Source organism: Eurosta solidaginis, chromosome 3, assembly GCF_040869045.1.
Source record: "Eurosta solidaginis isolate ZX-2024a chromosome 3, ASM4086904v1, whole genome shotgun sequence".
NCBI lineage: Eukaryota > Metazoa > Arthropoda > Insecta > Diptera > Tephritidae > Eurosta > Eurosta solidaginis.
This window is the reverse complement of record NC_090321.1, coordinates 112,988,197-113,015,437: the sequence shown is the minus strand read 5'-3', so window position 1 is coordinate 113,015,437 and position 27,241 is coordinate 112,988,197. Positions and strand designations below refer to the sequence as shown.

The 27,241-nt window shown below is 39.5% G+C and overlaps 1 protein-coding gene across 11 annotated transcripts in view; it reads right to left on the bottom strand.

Moving 5' to 3' along the window:
* The window catches only part of Obsc (Obscurin), a 2,548,720-nt gene that overhangs the window by 1,758,589 nt on the left and 762,890 nt on the right, over positions 1-27,241 (bottom strand). For 10 of the 11 annotated variants that reach the window (XM_067772951.1, XM_067772955.1, XM_067772952.1 and 7 more), the window contains one exon: positions 17,899-18,171. The exons of the other annotated variant lie outside the window; for it this stretch is intronic. In XM_067772951.1, the coding sequence (XP_067629052.1) occupies positions 17,899-18,171 (273 nt within the window). The remainder of the gene's footprint in view (positions 1-17,898; positions 18,172-27,241) is intronic. 11 annotated transcript variants of the gene reach the window in all.

Sequence of the window (27,241 nt, the reverse complement as noted above, 5' to 3'; positions counted from 1 at the left end):
AAAAAAAGGCAACCAGCGACCCAAAGACAAAAAAATATATATATATAATACGCGCTCGGTACGGCCACAAGAAGTCCTATTAAATTTTATACAGACAAAAGTGCTTAACAAAAATTATTTGGAAAATATTGAACGAAATACATGTGAACATACAAAGTAACAAATATCAAAAAATTGGAAAAATTGATATATACAATTAACATACATTAATACTATGTTCAAACAGAAAAATAAATTGAGGAAATTTCGATTTGAATTGAGTGCTGTTCATACAACTCGATTTAGCTTACACAATAGTAATTTGATAGCTGGTTGGGTCATCTCTACAGTAAGAACATACCTTTGTTCAGACTGTCAAAATGAACACGCACATTATTAGGCGAATGAAATGGAATGAAAATATAAAACTTTGAAATTTTTGTGTGTTGTAAGAAAATGTGTTCAATGTTTTGGTTTCATTTTGAGTTTGCCATCTTCTTTTGACAATCCCTACTCCAGTGAAAAGAAAGACATAAAATCAGCTGATGAGATGAGCCAACCACATAGTTCAGCCGTGCGTAACTGACGTTAAAATGTACTCAATAAACACACTTTACAATGTTGCATTTGCAGTTTGAAACAATTTATTACGCAATTTTTTTTAAATTGGCAATTTATTATTACAATTTATTATATGACAAATTGCGTAACAAAGTGCCCAAATAGTATAAATTGCCAATTTGGTGTGTGTTTGAACCTAGTATAAGGTGTGTGAAGAAAAGAAAAGATTTAGAAATCAAAAAGTTTAAGAAAAAATGTAATACTGAGAAAGAAGAAAAGTGCAAACAAAAAGTGTAACAAAAAAAATCAAAATACCTACAAATAAAACCTACATAAGTGCTACACGTTAGGGTGGTGAAAACAAATAATTTTTTATTTGACAAAACAAAACACAATTACAATTTTTATTTACAAAAAAACAACAGAAAAAGTTTAATGTTATTGAGTTTACATTAAAAATTAAATAACGTTTTTTACAAAAAAATTGAGAAAAAAATATACCTATACATTTGAAAACAACAAAAAAAAATCCTGGGTGAAAACCATAATGGAAAAAAAAAACCACACTGCAGAAAAAAAGGGTTTTGTGGAAAAAACCATAATTTTGAGAAAAAGAAAATTTTCAAAAAAGGCAAAAGAAAAGATATAAGAATAAAGTGCGAAAAAAAAAGTTTGGTGGAAACAGAAACAATTTTTAAGAAAAAAAAAAAATACAATTTTTAAATAAAATTAAAGTTGGGAAAAATAATTGGAAAAAAACACACACACACATCAAAAGAACATCACCATTATACCAAAGACACACAACATAAAGGAGGTACAACATTACAACACAACATATCAACGAGGAGCACATTACAGCAAAATCTAAAGGACAACACAAAACCAACAAGTCACACACAGTTCACATAAAAATGTCTGAGTAAGTACTCTCGGTACCCAATATATCCACATATATTTTTCTCTCCGTCTAAAGTACGGACCCAAATTCTAAAAATCCCAAAATTTATATACCCCTCCGATCTAAAGATCCGGACCCTGGGTATATAACCCACATCAAAAGGCCTAAACGGCAAAATATTTCATTTGCTTACTCACTGTTACCAACAGGTACAGTCCCTGCAAAAAACACGTATACATTTTTCAACAAATAAATTTGAATTCCCGTACCAACGGAAAATCCATTGCCCGGTTCTACATATATACCCAAAAAGTTCGTTGCGCTAAATATCGACTTAATTATAAAAATATATACGTATATATGTAATATATGTATATACCCACTTAGTTCGGTAATATCACCCGAGCTACATATTTTTCCAGCGTGAAATTCACCGCTGCCCAATTTACCCTTATATACATATATTACATAAAATACATTTTACAAAAAACCCATAGCAACAAACTTTGCCAAATTTTTGTCACTTTTCCTAAAGTTTATTTTATCGGTGCACCCAAGATTAATTTTGCATACAAACTTACAATTATATGCACCTATAATACCCACACGCACTTGCATATCTTTTTGCATAAGCCAAAAACCCTCCCTCAACAAAGTAATTGCATGCCCATATGTAACTACATAATAGAAGGAAGCAACAAAAAGATCATCGATCACATATTTGCATACATTAACTTTGTCAATAAATCAAGTGTATTGGCACGGCAAAAAAAGGTATTGTTGGTACACCACAGTACCGGCAAATATATTTTACCCATATATACATACATACGTACTATATACCCATATTACTTGTGCTCAGAAGCGCTGAGACAAGTAAATACATACATATAACGAACCAAAAAGCCGGTACCCATTAGGCCGGTCTCAAAAAATAAAAAATAAAAAACCAAGTGAACACAAATATTATAATATTTATATTATATATTCACATTACTTGTACTCAGAAGCGCTGAGACAAGCCCGTATTTAAAACCAAGCGTACATTAGGCTGGTTTCAAAAAAAAATTTTTTTTTGCCCTTTTGACAACATTTTTTTTCGTTTTTCACAGCTTAATAAAAGCTCCAATTTCTTAATAAACCAAACTAATTTATAATGCCGAAATCGTCGGGCGAAACCCAAAAATTGACCACTACAGATAAATGTCTGCAGAAATTCATATATGACGGTAACCAAGTAGAGGTTTACTGCTCAAGATGTTCACCCTCCCAAGCTACCGATTTATCAGAGTGTATGCTTAAGGCCAAATTAGAAGACCTAGATAAAATATGGGCAAAGGTGCTAGAGTCCCATCGAGAGGTAAGTTTCTCTGATAATTATACAGATGTCAGCGGCTCGGTTGAGCAAAAATTTGCTAAATGCATGGAAACGTACCAAACATGCAAATCAGAAATTTTAGAAGCCTTACAGCTTTTTAATACTCCTAGCACCAACCAACAACAAATCCCACAAATACCACCATGAGACCCCGAAGTATTTCACGGTGGATACGAAGACTGGCCATCCTTTAGAGATATGTTCACGGCAGTCTATAAAAACCACCCTAAATTATCACCCGCTCAAAAATTATACCACCTACGCCTGAAAACTAAAGTGCAAGCAGGACTCATTGTAAAACAATACCCACTGAGCGATGATAATTTCGAGCTTGCCTGGGAAGCACTTAGATCGAGGTACGAAAATAAAAGGATACTCGTCGGCAATCAACTAAAGACGCTGTTCAACCTGCCAACAATATTCACAGAAAACGGAGAACAAATCCAGAAGATGCAGACAATAATCAACAATTGCATGTCAACTTTAAACACCCAAGGAATCCCGACAACGGACTGGGACCCGATTCTCGTTTATCTGTGCCCATCAAAGCTGCCAAGTGAAAGCCTTTCACTATGGGAACAATCCCTCAGCTCCCGGAAGGAGCTGCCCCTTTGGGAGGACATGAATAAATTCCTCACCAGTAGATACGAGGTAGTAGAAAGACTAAGTACCTATAGACCAGTGAAGGCGAAGCCCCAATTTTCGAGTTTTACACCACGAATGGGGAATAAAAACTCGACCCAACCCAATAATAATAAATGCTTATCACACCGAGTTCAATAAAACGGCTTCGTGTAGATTGTGCAACCAATACCACGCAGTCAAGTCTTGCGTCAGGTTTAGGAATTTATCAGTATCACACCGAATCAAATTTGTGAGAGAAAATAGTTACTGTGAAAACTGTTTATCAACGTCACAACCCAAGAACGAATGTAAAAGTAGTTTGACGTGCATTTATTGCCAAAAGCGTCATCATTCGCTACTGCATTTGCAGCCCAAACACCAACAATCACAACCAAACCCCAGAGCTCAAAATGCCCAGCCGGCACCCCTAGGAGAACGGACGACGAGCGAGCCTCAACATCGAAAGCCGTCGCAAGAGCCACCTGCTCCAAACAGTCTCAAGACAAAAACCCAGTTTCTTCACTCTTCTCGAGTAATCATGGAACCACCCTACTACCCACAGAAATAGTATCAGTATACTTTGCTGGCGAATTTCATAAAATTCGTGCCCTAATAGACCAAGGTTCACAAAAAACTTTTGTATCATCCCCTATACAAAAGGTTCTTGGTCTACCCACAAAAGAGTCTCTCCACCAGATATCTGGTCTACCCACAAAAGAGTCTCTCCACCAGATATCTGGAATGGGTGAATGGGTGGAACGGTTGTGAAAAATGCCAATAAAGTCTGCCAGATAACATTCTGTTCAGCAGACTTAACCCAAATGATAGACGCACAAGCAATAATTTTGCCGAAGCTAACTAAGTTCTTGCCCACAGTCAGAGTTTCAAGCATAGATCTCGAAGAACTGTCCTATTTACCGTTAGCCGATCCACAGTATTCGATACCATCGAAAATCGATGTGGTAATCGGCAGCGATATCACCCCGCAAATCCTCACCGAAGGGCTCCTACGAAATGTGAGTGTAGCATTACTTGCCCAAAACACAATATTCGGGAAAAGGTATCAACCTTCAGCACTCATGTCACGGAATGCACCGATGACCCCATCAATCAACTTTTGAGACAATTTTGGGAAGAGGAAGAAGTTCACCAAACCCAACAACGATCAGCAGATGATGAATACTGTGAAGCACTCTACCGGACAACCACAATTCGTGAGGAAGATGGACGCTACAGAGTCAAACTACCATTCAAATCGGAATTTCCAGCCAATCTGGCACTCGGTCATTCACGACCCGCAGCACAACAGCAGTACATCAGCATCGAACGCACGCTCGAAAGAAAACCCGAATTAATAGACAAATATTTTGAAGTCCTTAATGAATATTTAACCATGGATCACATGGAACCCGCCTCCCAACAAGAGATAATTAGAGATGGTAAATATCTATCGTTTTATCTACCCCATCATGCTGTCATAAAACGCGACAGCAAAACCACAATAGTGCGAGTTGTCTTCAACGCATCAAAAATGTCGCATTCTGGCAACTCGTTGAACGACGTGCTTCATACAGGCCCCATTCTACAAAATGACTTAATGCTTGTCATACTTAAATGGCGACTTTATAAGTTTGTTTTCAACGGCGATATTGAGAAAAGGTATCGCCAAATACTCATCCATGAAGAAGATAAAGATTTTCATCGAATCGTTTTTCGGAAACACCCAACTCTGCCGATACAAGATTTTCGACTAAAAACAGTTACCTTTGGTGTAAATTGCGCGCCATATTTGGCGATTCGAACCCTACAACAACTCGCCCCCGACTGTCAAGACGAATATCCGCTCGCTAAAAACATTTTATTTAACGAAACATATGTTGACGATATTTTGTCAGGCGGTCATAATATACAGTCCACTTTGAACTCCATGGCCCAAGTTATCGAAGCCCTAAAATCGGCAGGGTTCCCTTTGAGGAAGATGTCGGCAAATCACCCTGAAATTTTAAAACCCGTTCCCGACCCTGATTTGCTAGACGTCGACTTCCTTAAATTCCATGATTCGAGTTCCACAAAAACCCTTGGAATTCAGTGGAACGCGCTAACCGACACCTTCACCTGCACGTATGATCCACCGTCAGCAGAAAACACGACTACAAAAAGGCAGATTTTATCAGCAGTTGAAAAACTGTTTGACCCCACAGGATGGCTTCCGCCAATAGTGATTCTTGCAAAAATGTTGCTGCAACAACTCTGGATGGAAGGAACGGATTGGGACGAAGACGTGAAGCCCGGAGCTCTCCAAAAATGGACCTCAATTTATGAAAATTTACCTAACATCAGAGACACTAAAATCCCTAGGTGGGTACAGTATTCCCCCGATAAACTAATCCAGCTGCATGGATTCTCAGCATTTTGTGCCTGTATATATTTCCGAGTAAAAACCCATGAAAATAGTTTTTCATCCCATTTGCTAGCTGCTAAAAGCAAAGTAGCACCCCTCCAAACCGTGAGTCTTCCACGGTTGGAACTCTGTGGAGCAGTTTTACTCTCCAAGTTAGTGAAACAGCTGCGAAGCGAGCTGAATCTACCCCAACACGAACTCATTATCTGGTGCGATTGTGCCATCGTACTGGCCTGGTTAGAAAAACCACCCCATACCTGGAAAACGTATGTCGCCAACAGAACCTCTGAAATTCTTAAAAACGTCGACAACGCCACTTGGAGACACGTTTTCAGTAACGATAACCCAGCGGATCTGGTCACGCGAGGCTGAAAGCCTCAGGACTTGGTAGAATGTCCATTATGGTGGTAAGGACCTAATTGGCTTATCAATCCATCAACTTCGTGGCCAAAGGATATTTCTCACCACCCAACTCCACCCGAACAACGACATGTGGAAGTATTCCACACCCTGCAGGAAGAAAATATAGACATACTCGACCGTTTTTCGTCATTTTCTCGAGCGCTTAGAGTCGTGGCCTATATTTTGCGGTTTATCAAGAAAGCAAGGAAACTGAAAGTTCCACCCACGCCGAAGTGAATGATGCCAAAATCAAAATCATCATTCAAACCCAAAGAAATTATTACGGAGATACGATAGACCTGCTTCAAACAGCAGGACCCTTACCCAAAAAGAACACCCTTCGGACATTAAACCCTGTGCTAGATGACTCAGGAATCATGCGAGTTTCCGGAAGATTAGCCTATGCCACAGGTAGCTTTAATGAACTGCACCCAATCATCCTACCCGGAAGCTCTCGATTTTGTTCTCTTCTGTTGGACTTTCTCCATTCGAAACTGCTGCACGCCGACAAACAGCTTATGATCCGAATGGTATAGCAACAGTACTACATTCCACGTTTGAAGCAAAATGTCAAAAAGCTCATCCTCCACTGCAAAACCTGCACCATCTACAAACAGCAGATGAAAACGCAGATAATGGCACCCTTGCCACCCGCGAGGTCAACATATTATCTACCCTTCCATGTAACAGGAGTGACTTTGCCGAACCATTTTTGGTAAAAACTTCTTCCCTCTGCCGAGCTTCGTATGTGAAAGCTTGCGTTTGTCTGTTCATCTGTTTTTCCACAAAGGCTGTTCATTTAGAAGTGTGCTCTGATCTCACCACGAATGCCTTCAACGCAGCCTTTGCCCGATTCACTGACCCCCGTGGCCTACCCCACCAGATATATTCCGACAACGGAAAAACGTTCATCGGCGCACAACGCGGATTACAAAGAGAGTTCACCACATTCCTCAAGGAAGTCGCTACAGACGTCACCGAAAAGTATGCAACTCACGGATTCTCATGGAAATTCATCCCACCATACGCTCCCCACATGGGTGGTCTATGGGAAGCGGCCGTGAAAAGCTTCAAGATACACTTTACGAAAGTAGCAGGAAACCAGAAGTTCACCTTCGAAGAGCTTACTACCCTCTTAGTACGCATAGAGGCGGTCCTCAACTCCCGACCGCTCTCCCCTATGTCCGAAGATCCAATGGATCCCCTAGTCCTAACCCCAGGGCATTTCCTACGTGGCGCGCCGCTCATGTCGTTACCGGATCCAACTGCAGAGCATCTCACCTTGGTCAACAAATGGCAGAAACTGAAAGTGCTTCACCACCAATTCAGCACACGATGGAAGAGCGAGTATCTCAAGGAGCTGCATAAGCAGTACAAATGGAAATGCCCTCAACGCAATATTCAAGTTGGAGATTTAGTCGTGGTAAAGGATGATTTACTACCCCCGAACGAATGGCGTTTGGTACGGGTAATCACTTTACACCCTGGATCGGATAACCATGTTCGAGTTGTGGAACTCAAAACCCAAAATGGACTAATAACCCGTAATATTGCCAAACTGTGCGTGCTACCAACTGCCTAGTAGTGCCAACCCTACCTCTGGTACCCTCTGCTTCATGCTCCTAGCAATCTGGAAAGATATCAAGCTACCCTCACCAACGTATTTTTCTAACCCATTTTTCTGAAAAATACGTATTTTTCTTTTCTTGTCTTTACAGGACCCGCAGATGTACGGAGATGCCAAAATGTCGGCTATGTGGCCAGCGACACGCGGTAAGGCAGTGCCGGGCGTTTCTCGCGATGAAGCCGGAGGAGCGCTACAAGTGCGCGAGGAACCACCGGTACTGCATCAACTGTCTGGCAGTGTCGCACAGCACCGGGGCATGTGACTCAAAATCCAGCTGCCGCAAATGCTACGTCGGCCATCACATGCTCCTACACCGAGCTCGACGCACGCCCACCAACCCGCGTCGCACAGACAGCGGACCACAGCGCGCAACAGCCCAACATCGCCAACGGGCAATTCAAAGCCGGTCGGCTAGACAGCGCAACGACAAACTTCGCGAATTAGTAGCCGAGGCACGAGCAGCCTTAGATAGGGTTGATGCCGCCCTGAACCCATCAACGCGTCAGGCGGGGGGAGCATGTTGAAGACATGATCCAATTTTCGGACTAAGTCCGCCCCCTCCGTCTGGCAACATCCGGCCAGTGCGGCCAAGCGTAGGCAGTGCAGCTCAGCTGTGGCTTGCCAACCACCACCGCGCTCACTCTCATTTGTTTTAGGTTTATCATTAACTACCAACGCAAACGCATCGTGCCAGCAACGTTCGCCTCGCTCCATTTTATTTTATCGCCCGCCCGCCGTCACGCCAATATTTCTTTTTAACTATGTTTCAAATATTTAAATGAATTAGTATTTTTTTTTTTGTAATTTGAAAGTTTTTTAAATTTTAAATAAAACACATAGGACTCAAACCCGTGTGCCCTCCTTTTCTTAATAAAGTGCCTAGTGCAGTGAGTATTTTATACACACATTTTCGGTAAAATTGCTGATGGGGGTATTGAATATAAGCCGGCGCTATGTTTTTAAAGACATATTGAGGAGTAATGCAAATAAAGCAAATTATTTCAGCTTACAGCTCTACTTTTCGCCAAATTTCCTTCTTTTGGAGCGATCCTATATATTTTCAAAAATAAAAACACAAAAACAACAAGTAAGGAAGTCTAAGTTCGGGTGAAATCGAACATTACACACCCAGATGTACACTTTAAATGCTGCTGTTGTTTTTTTTGCGTGCTTAATAGTGTTACAAGGCTGCGCAATAATACATATACATATGGTCCTATTCTGAACTAATTTTCGTTTAAAAGAAGCAAAAACGATACAGAGGCTAACACCAATGACCTTGAGGAGGTGATAAATCAGTATTCCTTCAGATATGGGGATTTCCCTACTGTTTATTTTAAAATAAAGATATAACGGAGCAATAAAAATACGATTGGTACACAACTATTTTTCGCTAAGATTTATCTTATTATTTTTGCCAACGACCCTCTTTAAAGTCATTTATATAAAAGTGGGCGTAGTCCTTAAAGAATCTTATCAATTTTTACTAGAAATATTTCCTACTATAAGGAAAATATATGTACATTTTTCTTCGAGTTACGGCTCCCGAAACATTGAAAATTGCTTAGACAAAAAAGGGGCGGTGCCACACCCATTTACTAAAATTTTAGTTTTTCCAATTTAATGTTATAATTCAATTTACAAATTAAAATTCTATTGATACAAAGCTCTTTTTCGCTAAAATATAGCTTATTACTTTCGTCTGCGACACTCTTAAAAATCTTTTATATAAAAGTGGCCGTGGTCTTCAACCGATCTCGTCCATTTTTGTGTACCCAATTTTGTTACGATCCGTTAATTTGTCTTCGAGTTATGGCTCCCGAAACATAGAAAATTGCTTAGTCATAAAAGGGGTGGTGCCACGCTCAATTTGAAATTTTTCCTATTTATTGTTATAAATCCACTTGGGAAATGAAATAACATTGATATAAAGCTCTTTTTTGCAAAGATATAGCTTATTTTATTCGTCCACAACCCTTTTAAAAATCTTTTATATAAAAGTGGGCATGGTACGTAACCGATTTCGTTAATTTTTCTTCAAAGCATTCCTTACAGTAAAGGCAACCTCTCTGCGAATTTTGTTACGATAGTTTTAACGATTTTTGATTTATGATTAATAATTGTTCTTGTTAATCAACCATGAGCACTTGGGAATGTCAAGCAAAGTAATTGACAATAAACAAAAGTCCAGCATTATCAGTGATTTGAGATGCTGACCAAACAGTTCCTGTTGAATACCCAGAAACCTGATCATCCCAACAGACATCTGATTGATGAACCAGTACCGCCTAGGGGCTTAAGGAGTCATCTCCGTAAGCATTTTGAGGAAATACGGCACCTGAGAACCCAGCCGTATGAAGCGAAAAAACACAAGCAGGTCCTTGGTGGACTCCATAAACAGGCGTCGGACCTTTATTCCGGAAATTGCCCGGTGAATCCAGTACTTAAAGAAAAGTATCCAAAACTCGCGGAAGAGGAACGCATACTCCCCAGGGAAACGCGTGTCACTCTTGCTCAACTTCGTTCTGGATACTGTTACAGGTTAAACTCCTACCTATCCAGAATCAACCCCGACATACAAAATCTCTTATTTGTAAAGTGGAACCAAGGCCTCTAACACCCCTTTCCGTATGATCCACCCCAGTTGAAATGGCAAGTTTCCTTGGACTCCCGTTAGAGGATATTGATGACAATTTGTGATCGGTCGCGGCTGTTAGGTGGGGCGAAGCATTGCTACAACAACAACAACATCAGTGATTTGCACCAGATGGCGCAAGACTGAATAAATATAATTGGTAAAAAGGAATAGAAGTAGCAAATTTGCCAGTCAAACAAACCACCGCTGTATAGCTAATTGGTTAGCGCAGCATGCCTAAAGCGTACTGATGATGAAGGCTTAGCACCGTTCGAAATGGATCTATCTGCGCAGCTATGGCAGGTTGTCTGAAAAATTTTCTACTTACTATTCGAAGAACAAAATACAATTTTTATCATTACAATAATTATCATTAGGAAAAATTATTGTTCTGGCCTTATTGGCGGTGCCACGCCCATTTTAGTTCAAATTTCAACATTCTAGGTGTATTATTTACTAAATAATCAGGTTTTTTGTGTTTTCCAAAATGTTATATATATAAAAGGTGGGCGTGGTTATCATACGATTTGGCTCATTTTCAATTCCAAACTATTCTGGGATATCTCAATATTTACTCAAGTTATCGTGTTAACGGACGGACGGATGGACGGACGGGCGGACATGGCTCAATCAATTTTTTTTTCGATACTGATGATTTTGATAAATGGAAGTCTATATCTATCTCGATTCCTTTATTCCTCGATATCCAACCGTTATCCAATAAAAGTTAAAATACCCTGTGTACAAGTACAGCGGGTAAAAAACTCATTCTCATGGCTTTTAAATTAATGAAAACACTTATTTGAAGTAATTTTTAATTTATTTAATAGTTTGAAAAAAATTAAGGGAACATGCCATCAGGACGGACAAGGCGACAGCTGAATCGAGTTTACCTTGCAAATTTCTTCAAAGCCTTTTTCTCGGGAGTGGATTTCAAACTCGAACTCCTACGATGGTTGACGTGTTACAAATGCATTCAGCCACGTCATGCCTTAAGCCTCGTTTTCATTATGGCATATATGTCGTCAAATGTTGCCAAAATAATGAAAACGGGCTGCCAAATAGTGTCAGTTGCGTTTGCAGTCAGGTTTGACAGCTCACTGTCAGACAAAATGGCATCCAAGTGAAAACGACCAAATTTCAGTTTGCCAGCGTTGTTGGAAAGGTTTGACACACAAAAAAGATTTGCCAACATGCTGGCAAATCTCTCATTAAACGAGCAATTCTTGTTTGTTTGTATAGCCGAACGATCTCGGGAATGGCTCAACCGATTTAAATGAAATTTGGCACAGAGATAATGTACTTCGGTGTTGCCACTCAGAATGTTTCACAAGGTTGCTACCTATTCGAAATTAAAAAAAATTGAATGACATATACCGATATGGGTATCAAATGAAAGGTATTTCTCTCCGCATTACAATAGGGACATTTTTGAATAGGGTTGCCATTTAGGGTTGCCACCTATTCTAAATTTAAAAAAATTGCATGAGATATGCCGATATGGGTATCGAACGAAAGGTATTTCACTCCGCGTTACAATAGGAACATTTTTGAGAAGGGTTGCCATTTGGGGTTGCCACCTATTCGAAATTAAAAAAAAATTCCATGAGATATGCCGATATGGGTATCAAACGAAACGTATTTCACTCCGCATTACAATAGGGACATTTTTGAGTAGGGTTGCAATTTAGGGTTGCCACCTATTCGAAATTTAAAAAATTGCATGAGATATGCCCATATGGGTATCAAACGAAAGGTATTTCACTCCGCATTACAGTAGGAACATTTTTGAGTAGGGTTGCCATTTAGGGTTGCCACCTATTCGTAATTAAAAAAAAATTGCATGAGATATGCCGATATGGGTATCAAACAAAAGGTATTTCACTCCGCATTACAATAGGGTCATTTTTGAGTAGGGTTGCCATTTGGGTTTGCCACCTATTCGAAATAAAAAAAAAATTGCATGAGATATGCCGGAATGGGTATCAAACGAAAGGTATTTCACTCCGCATTATAATAGGGACATTTTTAGTAGGGTTGCCACCTATACGAAGTTAAAAAAAAATTGCATGAGATATGCCGATATGGGTATCAAACGAAAGGTATTTCACTCCACATTACAATAGGGACATTTTTGAGTAGGGTTGCCACCTATTCGAAATTTAAAAAAATTGCATGAGATATGCCGACATGGGTATCAAACGAAAGGTATTTCACTCCGCATTATAATAGGGACATTTTTAAGTAGGGTTGCCGTTTGGGGTTGGAGTAGTTGGAGGACGTAATGTATAAGTCAGCTTCAAATTCTGCAGTTTTCGTTCACCCAGTCGGTAGTACCACTGGAAAAAAGGAAACGGGTGAGAAAACTGACTGAAAAATGGACAGCCGAGCAAACGGACAGGCTATTGCAGGAAGTAGAGGTCAGAGAGGGGACCTTGAATTTTCTTTCGTCTCAATACAGGGGCCGGAATTTGAGGCAGGCTCAATGACAAGATGTGGCGGATATTTTAAAGATGTCGCGATTTGAGGTATCTGCCAAGTGGAACAGCCTGCGTTGCTCTTTCCGCGTGAGTTCCTTTTTTCTTTATAAATATACTAGCTTTTACCCGCGGCCCCGTCCGCAAGGAGAAAATGAAATGTATGGGCTATTCACGTTAGCCTGCTTGTCAAGTTATCTGTTTAAACATTTTTTTCTGTCTAATGCACTTTATTTTTGTAATTGAGTAAAAAAAAGATCTATATGACCTGATATTCTGATAGGATCCAACAAATGATCCCGAATTTATTCAGAAAAAGCCACAAATTTACCCCTACGATATCGCGGACGGATCCCGAAAACCATCCAGAAATGCCCCGGAAGGGTCTCCAAAAGTTCCCGGAATAGTCCCAAAACAACCCGAAATGACAACGACACGATTCTAGACTTATCCAGAGAACCACACAGAAATGATGCCGGAAGGGTCCCCAAACGATCCCGTACAGATCCCGAAAACCTTCCAGAAATGCCCCGGAAGGGTCTCCAAAAGTTCCCGGAATAATCCCAAAAAAAACCCGAAATGACAACGACACGATTCTAGACTTATCCAGAGAACCACACAGAAATGATCCGTAAAGGGTACCAAAATGATCCCGAAATAGTCCCGGAAAAGTTCCGAAATGACCCTGATCTTAAATACCATCCAGAAAATATCCCTAAAACCCTCCAGAAATGATGCCGAAAGGGTCCCCAAATGATCCCGTATTAGTCTCGAAAATGTCCCGAAATGACCCCGACGGGATCCCGGACGGATACCCAAAACCATTTAGAAATGATGCCAGGAGGTACCACAAATGATCCCGAAAAAGTCCCGAAATGACCCTGATGGGATCCGCGACGGATCCCTAAAACCCTCCAGAAATGATGCCGAAAGGGTCCCCAAATGACCCCGTATTAGTCGCGAAAAAGTCCCGAAATGACCACGACGGGATCCCGGATGGATACCCAAAACCATCTAGAAATGATGCCGGAAGGTACCACAAATGATCCCGAAAAAGTCCCGTAATGACACTGATGGGATCCCGGACGGATCCCTAAAACCCTCCAGAAATGATGCCGAAAGGGTCCCCAAATGATCCCGTATTAGTCTCGAAAAAGTCCCGAGATGACCCCCACGGGATCCCTGACGGATACCCAAAACCATCTAGAAATGATGCCGGAAGGTACCCCAAATGATCCCGTATTAGTCGCGAAAAAGTCACGAAATGACCACGACGGGATCCCGGACGGATACCCAAAACCATCTAGAAATGATGCCGGAAGGTACCCCAAATGATCCCGAAAAAGTCTCGAAATTACCCTGATGAGATCCCGGACGGATCCCTAAAACCCTCCAGAAATGATGCCGAAAGGGTCCCCAAATGATCCCGTATTAGTCGAGAAAAAGTCCCTATATGACCCCGACGGGATCCCGGATGGATACCCAAAACCATCTAGAAATGATGCTGGAAGGTCCCCCAAATGATCCCGAAAAAGTCCCTAAATGACCCCGATGGGATCCCGGACGGAACCCGAAAAGCAACCAAAAATGATGCCGGTAGGTACCCCAAATGATCCCGAAATAGTCCCGAAATGACCCCATCGCTGTCAAAAATATTTACTTAACGTTTGACGTCAGTGGTGAAAACTGGATGTCAATCGACTGACACCACAATTTGATGACAGTCTTTGGCACACACTGCTATATCGACTTCATGCCAGTTTTTAATATGTAATGAAAACACAATTGACACCAAATCCCCATGGTGACAGTTATGTCAGTATTTGATGTCAGTGATTTTGACATAGTGAAAACAAAGCATTAGTTGTTGTACACTTGTCCCAATTGCTTTCCTTGCACAATTTATTCTTTGTACAGTATATACTTCGTATATTATCATGTGTCAAAGTTGAGCTTTTTTTATTTTCGCAGGTTTCAAAGAAACTATTTAAATATTTTCATACATTTAAAAGCAATGAGGACAACCGCCGCTTAACTCATACAAAAAGTCAAAATTGGTTTGTATTTTTGGAAATAGAACAAAGCAAAATACCAGTTTCTTCATCATATTGTGTGGTTTGATTTGTAAGCTAGTGTGATGTTAAGTTGTTTTCTTACGTCTTGTGTTAAGTTTTCTGTTATCATGGGAATATGAGTGACACTGTAATATTGCTTTATTTCGGTATTTGCTGTTGTTATTATTATTAATTAGTTTTGTTGAAATTGACTTAATTAATTTAATAATTAATTAAAGAAAGAGGACACAAGTGATATCGCTGCTACTTATTATATATTGTGCTTATAATATTTTAGTTTTAGAGTACACAACAGTAGTTTAAATGTAAGTAAAAATTTATAAAATAATGTAAATTGTAAAATGTGAATATGTATATTTATTTCATTTTAGATTGGTGTTGTTTTGTGGGTATATTTTTATTGTTGAAAATCTAATATATAAAATTCCCCTGTCACGGTTTTAGAGGCTGAACTCCTCCGAAACGGCTGTACCGATTCTCATGAAATTTTGTGAGCGTATTGGTTAGGTCCGAGAATCGGCCAACGTCTATCTATTTTTTCGCTACATGTCTAGGGTCTTAAGACCAAAACGTGGACCCGGGTACCCATAGAATGTGTTTATATAATATGCATATCAAATGAAAGCTGTTGATGAGTGCTATAGTACAGGATAATTTTCATACCCCTGGGTGACTAGGGTCTCGAGATATAGGCCAAAACGTGGAACCGGATACCCCTAGAATGCGTTTATACAATATGGATGTCAAATGAAAGCTGTTGATGAGTGCTATAGTACAGGATACTTTTCATACAACTGGGAGGTTAGGGTCTCGAGATATAGCCCAAAACGTGGACCCGGGTACCCCTAGAATGTGTTTATTCAATATGGATATCAAATGAAAACTGTTGATGAGTGCTATAGTACAGGATAATTTTCATACAACTGGGAGGCTAGGGTTTCGAGATATAGCCCAAAACGTGGACCCGGGTACCCCTAGAATGTTTTTATACAATATGGATATCAAATGAAAGCTGTTGATGAGTGCTATAGTACAGGATAATTTTCATACAACTGGGAGGCTAGGGTCTCGAGATATAGGCCAAAACGTGGACCCGGGTACCTCTAGAATGCGTTTATACAATATGGATATCAAATGAAAACTGTTGATGAGTGCTATAGTACAGGATAATTTTCATACCCCTGGGTGACTAGGGTCTCGAGAGATAGGCCAAAACGTAGAACCGGATACCCCTAGAATGCGTTTATACAATATGGATGTCAAATGAAAGCTGTTGATGAGTGCTATAGTACAGGATACTTTTCATACAACTGGGAGGCTAGAGTCTCGAGATATAGGCCAAAACGTGGACCCGGGTACCCCTAGAATGTGTTTATTCAATATGGATATCAAATGAAAACTGTTGATGAGTGCTATAGTACAGGATAATTTTCATACAACTGGAAGGCTAGGGTTTCGAGATATAGCCCAAAACGTGGACCCGGGTACCCCTAGAATGTGTTTATACAATATGGATATCAAATGAAAGCTGTTGATGAGTGCTATAGTACAGGATAATTTTCATACAACTGGGAGGCTAGGGTCTCGAGATATAACCCGAAACGTGGAAAAGGGTATCTACCCCTGGAATGTGTTTATACAATATGGATATCAAATGAAAGCTGTTGATGAGTGCTATAGTACAGGATAATTTTAATACAACTGGGAAGCTAGGGTATCGACATATAGCCCAAAACGTGGACACGGATACACCTAGAATGTGTTTTTACATTAGTTTTACACCGCTGAGTGACTGGGTCTCGAGATATAGGCCAAAACATGGACCCGGATACTCCTAGAAAGTGTGTGTATTATGGATATCAAATGAAAGCTGTTGCTGAGAGCTTTAAAGTTCATTGTGATATTCGATTTAGTCGCATCAACCTGGCAAAACTGATAAATATGCATGCGAAGCCGAAATAAAGACAAGAATTAATAATACCCACATACCTATTTACATACGTCCTATTCGATATTAGTATTTACGATGCTTTTTTTCCGGGAAGTATATCAGAGACGGACTGGGATTAGGACTAGGACTGGGACTGACAATGAGACTCGGATTGGGACTGGGATTGAGACTCGGGATGGGACCGGAACAAAATACATACAACCCTCTGGGGCTGGCAATAAGAGATGAAGAGGAAGGAGAAAAACTTGAGAGAAGAGAAAAGAGAGAAGGAGACTGAGAAAGAGATAGAAAGAGACGAAGATGGAGATAAATCGAAAAAGACGGAGGGAGGAGTGAATAAAAGGATTAGGAAAAGTGTAGAGGGGTAGGGCAGAGTTAGACGGAAAAAGCTTATTAAATGTATGCAGATAGGCCAAATTTAGGGCAGAACAACGTCTGCCGGGTCTGCTATTAATATATATAGATGAAGCCAAGGAAATTTTGCGAAACGTAGCTGTAAGGTGAAATAACTTGTTTTATTTGCACCACTCTTCAATAGATCGGAAAAGCTTAAAAAACATATCTGTGGTCATAATCGCTTAAGTCTCATGTAAAAAATAGGTCTTGGGCGATTATTGCTTGTGACCACAGATATATGCAAAATAACCAAACCGATCGGAAACCAATATAAAAATAATATTTAGGCAAGGCTTACAAAAAGAAAATAAAAAATTTCTCCAGAGTTTTCTTAAGCTTTGAATAAGTTTAAAGCTTTCCGGACTAGTAAATTTAAATTTGAAGAATATCCGTAATCGCACTTTGAATTCCACATTTCGTAATATGTACTATGTATATCACAATAATGATATTGTAGTCAGAAAAATATTTGGTTAAAAGGCTATACTTACGTTGAACCTGAATACTTTTAGCTGCTCTGGTAATAACAGGCTTTCCTACGGACTTGAAATTATTATCTTCTACCATCCGAGAAGACAACCGTGTTCCAGCTCTTGATACATAGCGATCTTCAGTTCTGCTCTCGGCACGGCTTGATGAGAATATAGACCTGTGATCGTCTTGCCTTCTCTTTTCCAGTTTTGAGCTTGCAGTACTTCTCAAATTATCACCGTAGTTGTCGTATGAAGATCCTCTATCGAATTCTTGTGTGGTTGTGGTACTAACTATTTTTTTTTATTGAATACAGAAAAATAGTAGGTGCAAATGTAAGTATAAATAAGCAAAGTTTGAACTAATATACATAAATGTTTGTAATGTATGTGTTATGTAGGGATAGGAGTAACAACAAAGTTATGCATGTACATATGTATGTATAATGCCATTTTTGGGTGCATACATTGGACGCTTTCAGCAAAAACAACTATTGATCAATCATTAAATGATAACTTTCTGAACCTACCGCTCAGTATTTCCACTCAGCGGTTTTGATTTTACGTCAAATTACTGAGCACAAGTATGGTGCAAAAACAATCCTTGAATTTAACACTGCCGCGCCCAGAGCTTGCATCCTTACAAAACTGCAAAATTCAATTGTATAGTATTCGTTATTACGATGCACACTACCAAACACAAAACAATAAAATACTTGGCGAAGCTCGAATTGCGATTTGTATGAAATTTGGTACATAGGTAGCTTATGGCTTGTCTTAGGTTGAACTGGCCGGTCAATAAAGACCTCACATAGACTGAATGTGTCCATAGTGTTACCAGAATTTGTTTGGTGACCAAACGGAAGAACCCCAATCAGGTGCCAGGACATATGTTATAGAATAACTCCGTCCTCTTGGCAAATACTAGCAATTTTCTAGGACCCAGTTTAATTGCTGCCGTGAGATCTGGCAACTATGGCGCCCCTAATATCTGGAGCTTTGACCTGGCGAGCGCAGGACACGAACACAGAACATACTCAACCGTTTCTTCCTGCAGCTCACAATTCTTTTGATTTCTCCCAAACGGATTGGGGCGTCTATCGTCGACCCAGTGAGTGTTGCAGCCTCCTTTGCCAACTTATCGGCCTTTTCGTTACCTTCTATCTCTTTATGACCGGGAACCCAGTAAAGATGTATGGCCCGGCCTGAGCGAAATTTTTCCAATGCTTCTTTGCATTCCAGAACACTTCTTGATGAAGTAATGTGTGAGATTATTGCCTTAATCGCAGCCTGACTATCAATATATAAATTGGCGCGACTGATTGGCTCTCACTGTAAGACAGGTGAATATGGCGACCCATCGCTTTTCATGGTCTTACAAATGGCATAAGCCTGTCCTTAGGGAGTTGTCCTATTTGCGGAGTTTCTGGTACTGCTGTTAGATTTTTGCACAGCTGACAGCTTGATTTTATGGACCTTAGCAAGCGACGAATACTCGGGATGCAGTACTTGTAACGTATTGCAGCAACTGTAGCTTCGAAATTCTGAAGGTGGAACATCTCATGGTAATGTCTTACTATAAGTCACGAAAACGGATGACACTTCGGTAATATTATTTGTCGTTTAACTGAAGATGTATGCGATTTGCATAGTCTATACGACCACTTAATCGCATAACGCCTTCTTCGTCCACCGCCGGACATAATTTGTAAAGTGGACTACCTTTCTTTACCGATCTCTTCCGGGAATTCGGCTTCCTGAAACAGTCGACAAATAAAAGCTTCCGTGTGCTTAATATGTAGTGCTGATAGTGAGTTTGGTACTCCGAGATGTGCTAGAGATTGAAACTTTAGTCTGCACATCGAACCCATGACATAACCCTAAGAAATTTATATAGGTTTGTATATTTCGCAAAAGGAATGAAAATATTATGTATATTAATAGTATACAATGGCTTAGATCGTAACTCTAGGTCCTTTTGCCCTTCGGGGGGTTCGTTTGGCATTGCAGGCCAACGATCTTCCTTACACTTCAAAAATTGTGGACCATTCACCCATTTGCATTTAGGGTTAAAGACTTTTGGACGAGTCGCATCGTCGGCCGGATTTTCACTGGCCCGTACCCATCTCCACTGATGCACCTCTGATGCCTGGAATACCTCTGCTATGTGGTGTGCTACAAATTGCTTATAAATCAGAGCATCTGACTTTATCCATTGAATTAAGGTCCTAGAATTGGTCCAAAATTTGACAACACTTGGCTTAACGTCGTGACTGTTAATGATAGTTTCCTTTGACCGTACTCCTAGGGCAGCTGATTGCAGCTCTAATCGTGGTATCGACAACGGCTTAAGAGAACTGCATCTTGATCTTCCTGTAATAAATATTACGTCTATTTGGTCTTTAATATTTTAGCGCCAATAAGCGACTGCTGAAAAGGCAAGCATCAAATAAATATATGCAGTTGAACGTCGGCCCCGTTATCCAAGAAGTGTGGATGATAGCATCGGCTTAACTCATATCTTCTATACCCTTTAGCCCGTTGCACCATTCAAACCATTTTGCATATATATCATCGGGAATTGGCTCATGCCAATCTACGCTTCGTTGCCATAAGCGCTGCAACAAACCCTTGGCACAAAATTGTCGCATTGCACAATATTCCGAAAGGATCGAAGATCGACATTAAAAGACTTAGCATTTCACCCTTTGTTGGCTTTCGGGTGCCGTCTAATACAGCCTTTGGTACCCTTACAAAAGAAAGATTGAAGCAAAAGTAATCTTCTTTCGGACTCCAGTGCCTACCCAGCACTTTCTCCGTGTTAATTTCACCCTTGCACGTACTTACGTAGCCGCTGAACTACCGGCGACTGATTCCATAACCGTTTTATTATTATTATTATTATTATTATTATTATTAACATATAAATGTTTATCCTGACACAGCAATTTAAAACAAAATTATCTTAAAATTTCAGTCACGTGTTATACAATTTAACTTCTTAGGTGTAATTAATTAAACAGAAAGAAAGGATGAAAGTAGTAGCAGAAGTAGAGGGAAGGAAAGTGAAATATACCAATAATAATTAAGACTAACATATTAGAGAAAATAGATATATATATAGATTGTAAAAGAATACATATATGTTCATATATACTCATGCTGTACATAACTAGTATTTATCCATTATTGTAATTATTGTAAAAACTCGCCTCGTTTTTGAAAAGCAGTGTATTAGTTAGTTGGCTTAATCTAACAGGAAGAGAGTTCCAAAGACGAACTGCACTTATAAAGAACTGTCGTTCAGAGGTGAGAGTTCTGTGTCTAGTATAGACAAGCTGTACTGACCTTGAAGATTGGAGAAACTGCAGCCTTTGGAACAGGTAGCTTGGCTCCTTAGTATGTATAACCTTATGTATGAATACTAGCACTCTGACTTTTAACAGGTTTTCAAAGGAAATGTTTAGCAACTTTTTTGCATAAGCAGACACATGCTCAAGTCGTTTAAGCCCAAATACATACCTAGCAATGTTGTTATAAACAACATTAAGTTTGTTCTTACATACATAGTCACAGTTAGCAAAAATCTGACATCCATACAGTAGCGTAGGTATTAGGTACGCTTTCGCAAGAATAAGTCTAATGTTGAAAGGAGTGAAGTACTGTGCTAGTAAGAGTGTACGAAGCATTCCATACAATTTACCTACTGATCTAAAGATGTGATTATTCCACGTCAGAGTATTGTTAAAGATTAGACCAAGATTTTTCGCTGTGTCAACATATTCAATGACTGCTCCGCCCAACATTACCTTGTTTAAAGCTTGTGTATCGAAGGTCTTCCTGCGAATGACAGCACATTTCGATTTGTCAGGATTTATTGACAAGCCATTGGCAGATGCCCATATACCTATTTGGTCCAAGTCGGAGTTAAGTTCGTTAATACATATATCAATACGATTTTGGGGACAGCATACATATAATTGGACATCATCAGCATAAATATGAACATTACAATATCTTAAAGTATTAGGTAAGTCATTAACATACAACCCGAACAACAGAGGCCCCAGGATAGAACCTTGCGGAACACCCCCGAGTACAGGTACGAAATTAGATTTTCTGCCACCAGCGTACACAGCCTGAGATCTGTCAGCAAGGTAAGACCCAATCAAAGCAATGGCATGACTAGAGAAATTAAACAAATATTTAAGCTTACAACATAGAATGTCGTGGTCGACTGAGTCAAATGCTTTGGAATGGTCGAGCAGTGTTAAAAAGGCTAGATTACTGCCATCAATTTCCATCCGAATGCTCTCGATTACGTCCAACAGTGCCGAAGTGCAACTACGCTTCGGTCTGAAATCATACTGTTGGTCTGTAAGAAGTTTGTTATCCCGCACATATGACATTATTTGTCTATGCATGATACGCTCAGTCACTTTTGACAGGAACGTTAGGATAAAAATGGGTCTGTACTCATTATTTCTCTTATGTACAGGAATAATCTTGGCAGCTTTCCAACACCTAGGAAAAACACAAGTTGTTAAGATAGAATTTATTAAGTAGATCACATGCGGCAGGGTCATAGGTAGTATAATTTTAAGGAACTTTGCACTGATTTCATCAAATCCAGCAGCATTGGATTTTACCGAGAGTATGGCTTGCACAACATCACAGTCATCAACACATACAAAATCAAGAGGACTGGCACAGATATGTACACGATCACAATAGTTATTAAGACATTCACGAGGATTGGATACAGGAAAACTAGCAAAATTATTGTTCAATTCATCCAAATCAATGGAAATAGGTACACTTGTCTTAGGTCTTCCAATACCAATCGACCTTATGGTATTCCAAGTTCGTCGCGAATTTATTGCTATACTAAACTTTTTACTATAAAACAAGGTTTTGGCTGCTCTAATTGCTTTGGAGGCCGCACATCGGGCAGATTTAAATTTGTTAAATGTACGCATAGTACCGTATCTCTTCCATCGCGAATAAGCTTTATTCCGCACATTGATTAAGCGTTTGGTATTGGCATTAAACCAAGGCCCACTGGAGCGATTTATTACTTTGCTTTTTAAGGGGACATAATTATCAAAGAGCCAGTTTATCTTATCTTGCAGAAAGCATGTTCGATCTTCAATAGATATGAAGCTTCGGATGAGGCTCCAGTCCACCAGATCTACGGCGAGTGTAAGTGATTCATAATTGATTCTATTAAAGTCGCGATAAGTTACATAGGCAGGTGTTCTAGTTGCTTGAAAGTCATAGGTCATGAAGATCAAGTCATACTTTGTGAAACTAGGGGCTGATAACTGGTTGTAGTGGAGTGACTTTTGAAGATCACTGACAAAGAATAAATCGAGTAGAGTGCTACTTCTGTGAGTAAAATGCGTTGGCGAAGAGGTATTGGTAGGATATAGTCCAAGAGATTCCATGGAAAGTCTTAAACAATTGTCTTCGAACAGGTTGCTGTTGAAATCACCAGCTATTATAATGCTACTGTAGTTGTTTAGCAGTGGCTGAATGAATTCTGAAAAATCCATAAAGTCAACTTGGCGATTGGGACGGTATACACACCCAATAAGAAGCTTGTTTTGATGTGAAAAAGCCTCAACAAACACATATTCCACGGAGTCAACATCACTAGAAGTACAACATATTCTACAAGATAAGCCGTCTTTTACATATATTGCAACACCACCACCATGATCTCTCCGATCAGCCCTGAAAAGTTGATAACCATTAAGTTTTACCAGACATTGCTGTGCCGTGACGAAAACCATGTTTCTGACACACACAGAACGTCAATTTCCGAATCTTCAAAAAGGTATCTAAACTCGACAATCTTTTTATACAAACTTTGCGCATTAATTTGAATAAGATTTAACCCGCTAGCTTGTTTGCTAAGTATACGCAGCATTGTGGGAGTAGAGTCTTTGGAGCTCATTACATTACAGTTAAATATCATAGACAATAGGACTCACTTAAAATCAAAAACAACAAACTTAAACTGCTATATGACTCAACCATACTTACACTTAACCAGTAGAATATAGAAAAAACGTACATTAATAGATAAGAAAAAGATATAGAATAATAAAAGTAATATATGGATAGATCAAAGATATTAGTGAGTACCCTGCTGACCAGCGGAAGTGTTTTGCTCTCCACGAAGGGATCGGTCGCATTCATAAATGGTATTTGCAAACTCCTTAAGGGAATCCAGAGAGTGAAAAGGGCGTGGTTCATCGGCTTTCCTACACTTGATGTAGACAATTCCCCTTCTCGTGAATATGGAAGCAACCTTTTTTCGTTTTTTAAGGCTTAGAGCTGATTTAAAAATGTCGTGATTGTGTTTAGTCGATGACTCATTTATATAGATGCGGGAATCGGAGTTAAGTCCCACATGGGTTAGTCGTAGCCCGTTATTGTTTAGCCGCCTATAATCTGCTACAGTTTTCAATAGCAGATTTCTGCCTGCTGGGGATTGAAACTTAATAATGACAGCAGGGTCTACATGACTATTTGCAAGGTTACGTGCTCTAAAAATGCTTTTGAGTGGGGGCGGCTGAAGGTTCAGGGCGAAACAGATGGTTGTACATGTTTTGAAGACTTTCAGAGTCTTCTCGAGGAATACCATGTACTCTAACGTCACAAGCAGCTGTAAGGTTTTCTTGCTTTGACAGTTTCATTTTTAAAGAAGATATATCAGCTTCCAGATTAACTATTATTTCCGAAACAGCTTCCAAACAGTTGACTCTTTCGCTCAGATTCAGTAATTCACTCTGAAAACTAGCAGTTTTATCCTCAAATTTTATGCGAAAGTCCTCCTTAATCCTATTTTCAGATTCTAATAATTGTTTCGCAACCTGTTCTACTATCTGTTTCGCTACTATTCGTTATGTTTAGCGAGCCGTTGATCGATGATGCGGATAATGTTTGCATTTGAGTCGCTAATACGTGGAGTTTTTGCATCAGCATCATTGCACATAGCATCACCACGACGTTTTCCAGCACCAGACGACATTTTGGGCGTTTTAGTGTTAAATTTAAGTTTTTTTAGTTGAATGACAGGTGGCAGCACGATCTTTGTAGGAGATGTTTAGTTTTCAGGCAGATGTCGCTACTGTTAGTTGTCCAGGACAACAAACCAAGATCAATGTTATCTGACAACAGATGGCGCTGAGCATAAGAACTCAGATGATGATTCCCTTAGTTGTTGTTGCTATATCGAGACAGCTGGTTTGCCAACACAAGAACAAAAAGCAGGAGCACCTTTAAAAAACTTACTTGTTTTTTACAAAAATACACCCGCCGGAACAAATTTTTAATGATAAAAGTTGTTAAATGCACTTTAGCTTGTGAAATTAGCTTTATTTATATTTAATTGTCTATTATAATATAAGTCTTTAATTTTAAAAACAAAATCGTATAAAGGGCGCAAAAAACTTTCCTTTAGTCACCATGGTTGCCTACTTTTGGAGTTTGAGATAATATTCCTCAATTCAAATCTTCCCAGATCATGTATTTTAATCACCCTATTTGTAACGTTAATAGCTTCTTCAAGTGTATTGAAACTATCCATATAGTCATCAACGTAATGTCGTTCGACAGTCACCTATACTTTTCAGCATTCGGGTTTTTTACATATTGTGCTGAACACGGTGAACTGATCGAACCGAAAATCACCACGCGCATTACATACACGTCTGGCGAACTTTCACTGTTACCTCCTCCCATAGGAAACGCTGAGAATTCTGATCCTCATTTCGTATTAGCACCCTATGAAACATTTCACGAATGTCTCCGCAGAAAGCTACCCTTCCTGTCGAAATGGAAATAAAATGGACAAAAGTGATTTAGGTTGATACGCTATTGGACCCTCCATTAACGCACTATTCAATGATACACCACTTATTTTAGCGGCGGCATCAAAAACTAGTCGAAGCTTGTTCCCTTTTTTGGGGTTGCTTGCCGCAAAATGCAGTAAATACCCAGCATCCTTGCATACTCTTTGCTAACATATTCGTTTATTTTATTACAATACCATTTACAATATTCAGCATCATTTGACATTTTATATTCAATTTGCAGGAAACGTTTTACTATGGCGTTATAACTCTCCGGGAATAAAACTTGGTCATTGCACCACAACAATCCAGTCTCATATCTGCCGTTCCTATATTTTGTTGTGTTTTTTAGCAATTCTTCTGCTCTGATGTCTGGGTCGGATTTAACTACTGGCAATGTTTTTACTTCAAATTGTTCAGCTGGCACTTCGTAGTCCACATTACCGGCAACATTATCAACTATGCTTTGCTCATTCGACCTGAAAATAGTCCATCCTAATTTTGTTAAATGAGCTGCAAATCCATCGTCGATATGTCTAATATTCATTAGCCTTATTCAATTTTTATGTGGCAATCCAATTAGTAGCTGTGGAGTTGCATTTATGTAGTCAAAAATATTTGCTTTCATCAGCTGTTCGTGTCGAGAAGTGAATTTGCATAGATTCAAACTTTGTTGTGGCAAATATAAGTTTTTTGTTGTTCGAACATCCCTCATTTCATAATTTGTGGATCCAACAAAGTTGCCGGCTATTTCGAAAGACACTCGCCGTGATTGTTCACTTGTTGTCTGGTTGTCGATCCACTTTAATCGAAGCAAATCGGATTTCCCTCTCACACCAATAGCATTGGCAACACATTCTTCAAGCAATGATATTTTTGCTCCTTCATCTGTGAATGCAATGATATTCGCCTCGCCTTTGGGACCTTTTAAAGTGACAGGTAAAGCGGCAATTACCCACCGACGTGTGCCGTACGTACGGACGTTTGTCGTACGAAACACGTTTGACCGAACCCTCAAGCCCGTAGGAATCAATGTGTGAGTCTGTGTACATGTACATAACATATTTGTGTGTGTATTGTATACAGATAAGCACTGTTGCCATTGACCAGTTTGCATGCATGCTTATGGTAACATCAGCTTTTTCCAATGTAATTTTTGATGTTGTAAAAGGCTGGAATTAATATTAAATAAATATAAATAGATATCATATTTAAAATCTGCACTTTTACATAATTATTTCGAATTATTTTCACAAGTTTTCAAACTATAATTAGGGGTTTTTGCATAAAACTGCAAACTGTCAAAAATTAGCGCACAAAAGTTTACTAGGCAACTCTGTCTAGTGAGAGACCCTGCAAAAATCGCGAGTAATCCATGCATGCATGTATGGAGTACTCGCTATGGACCAACCGAGTGCTCCAAAATTAACCACAATTCATTCAAAAAATATGGTCCAATTAACATTGCGATGTCCTAGGACTGGACCATATACTCCAGCTCC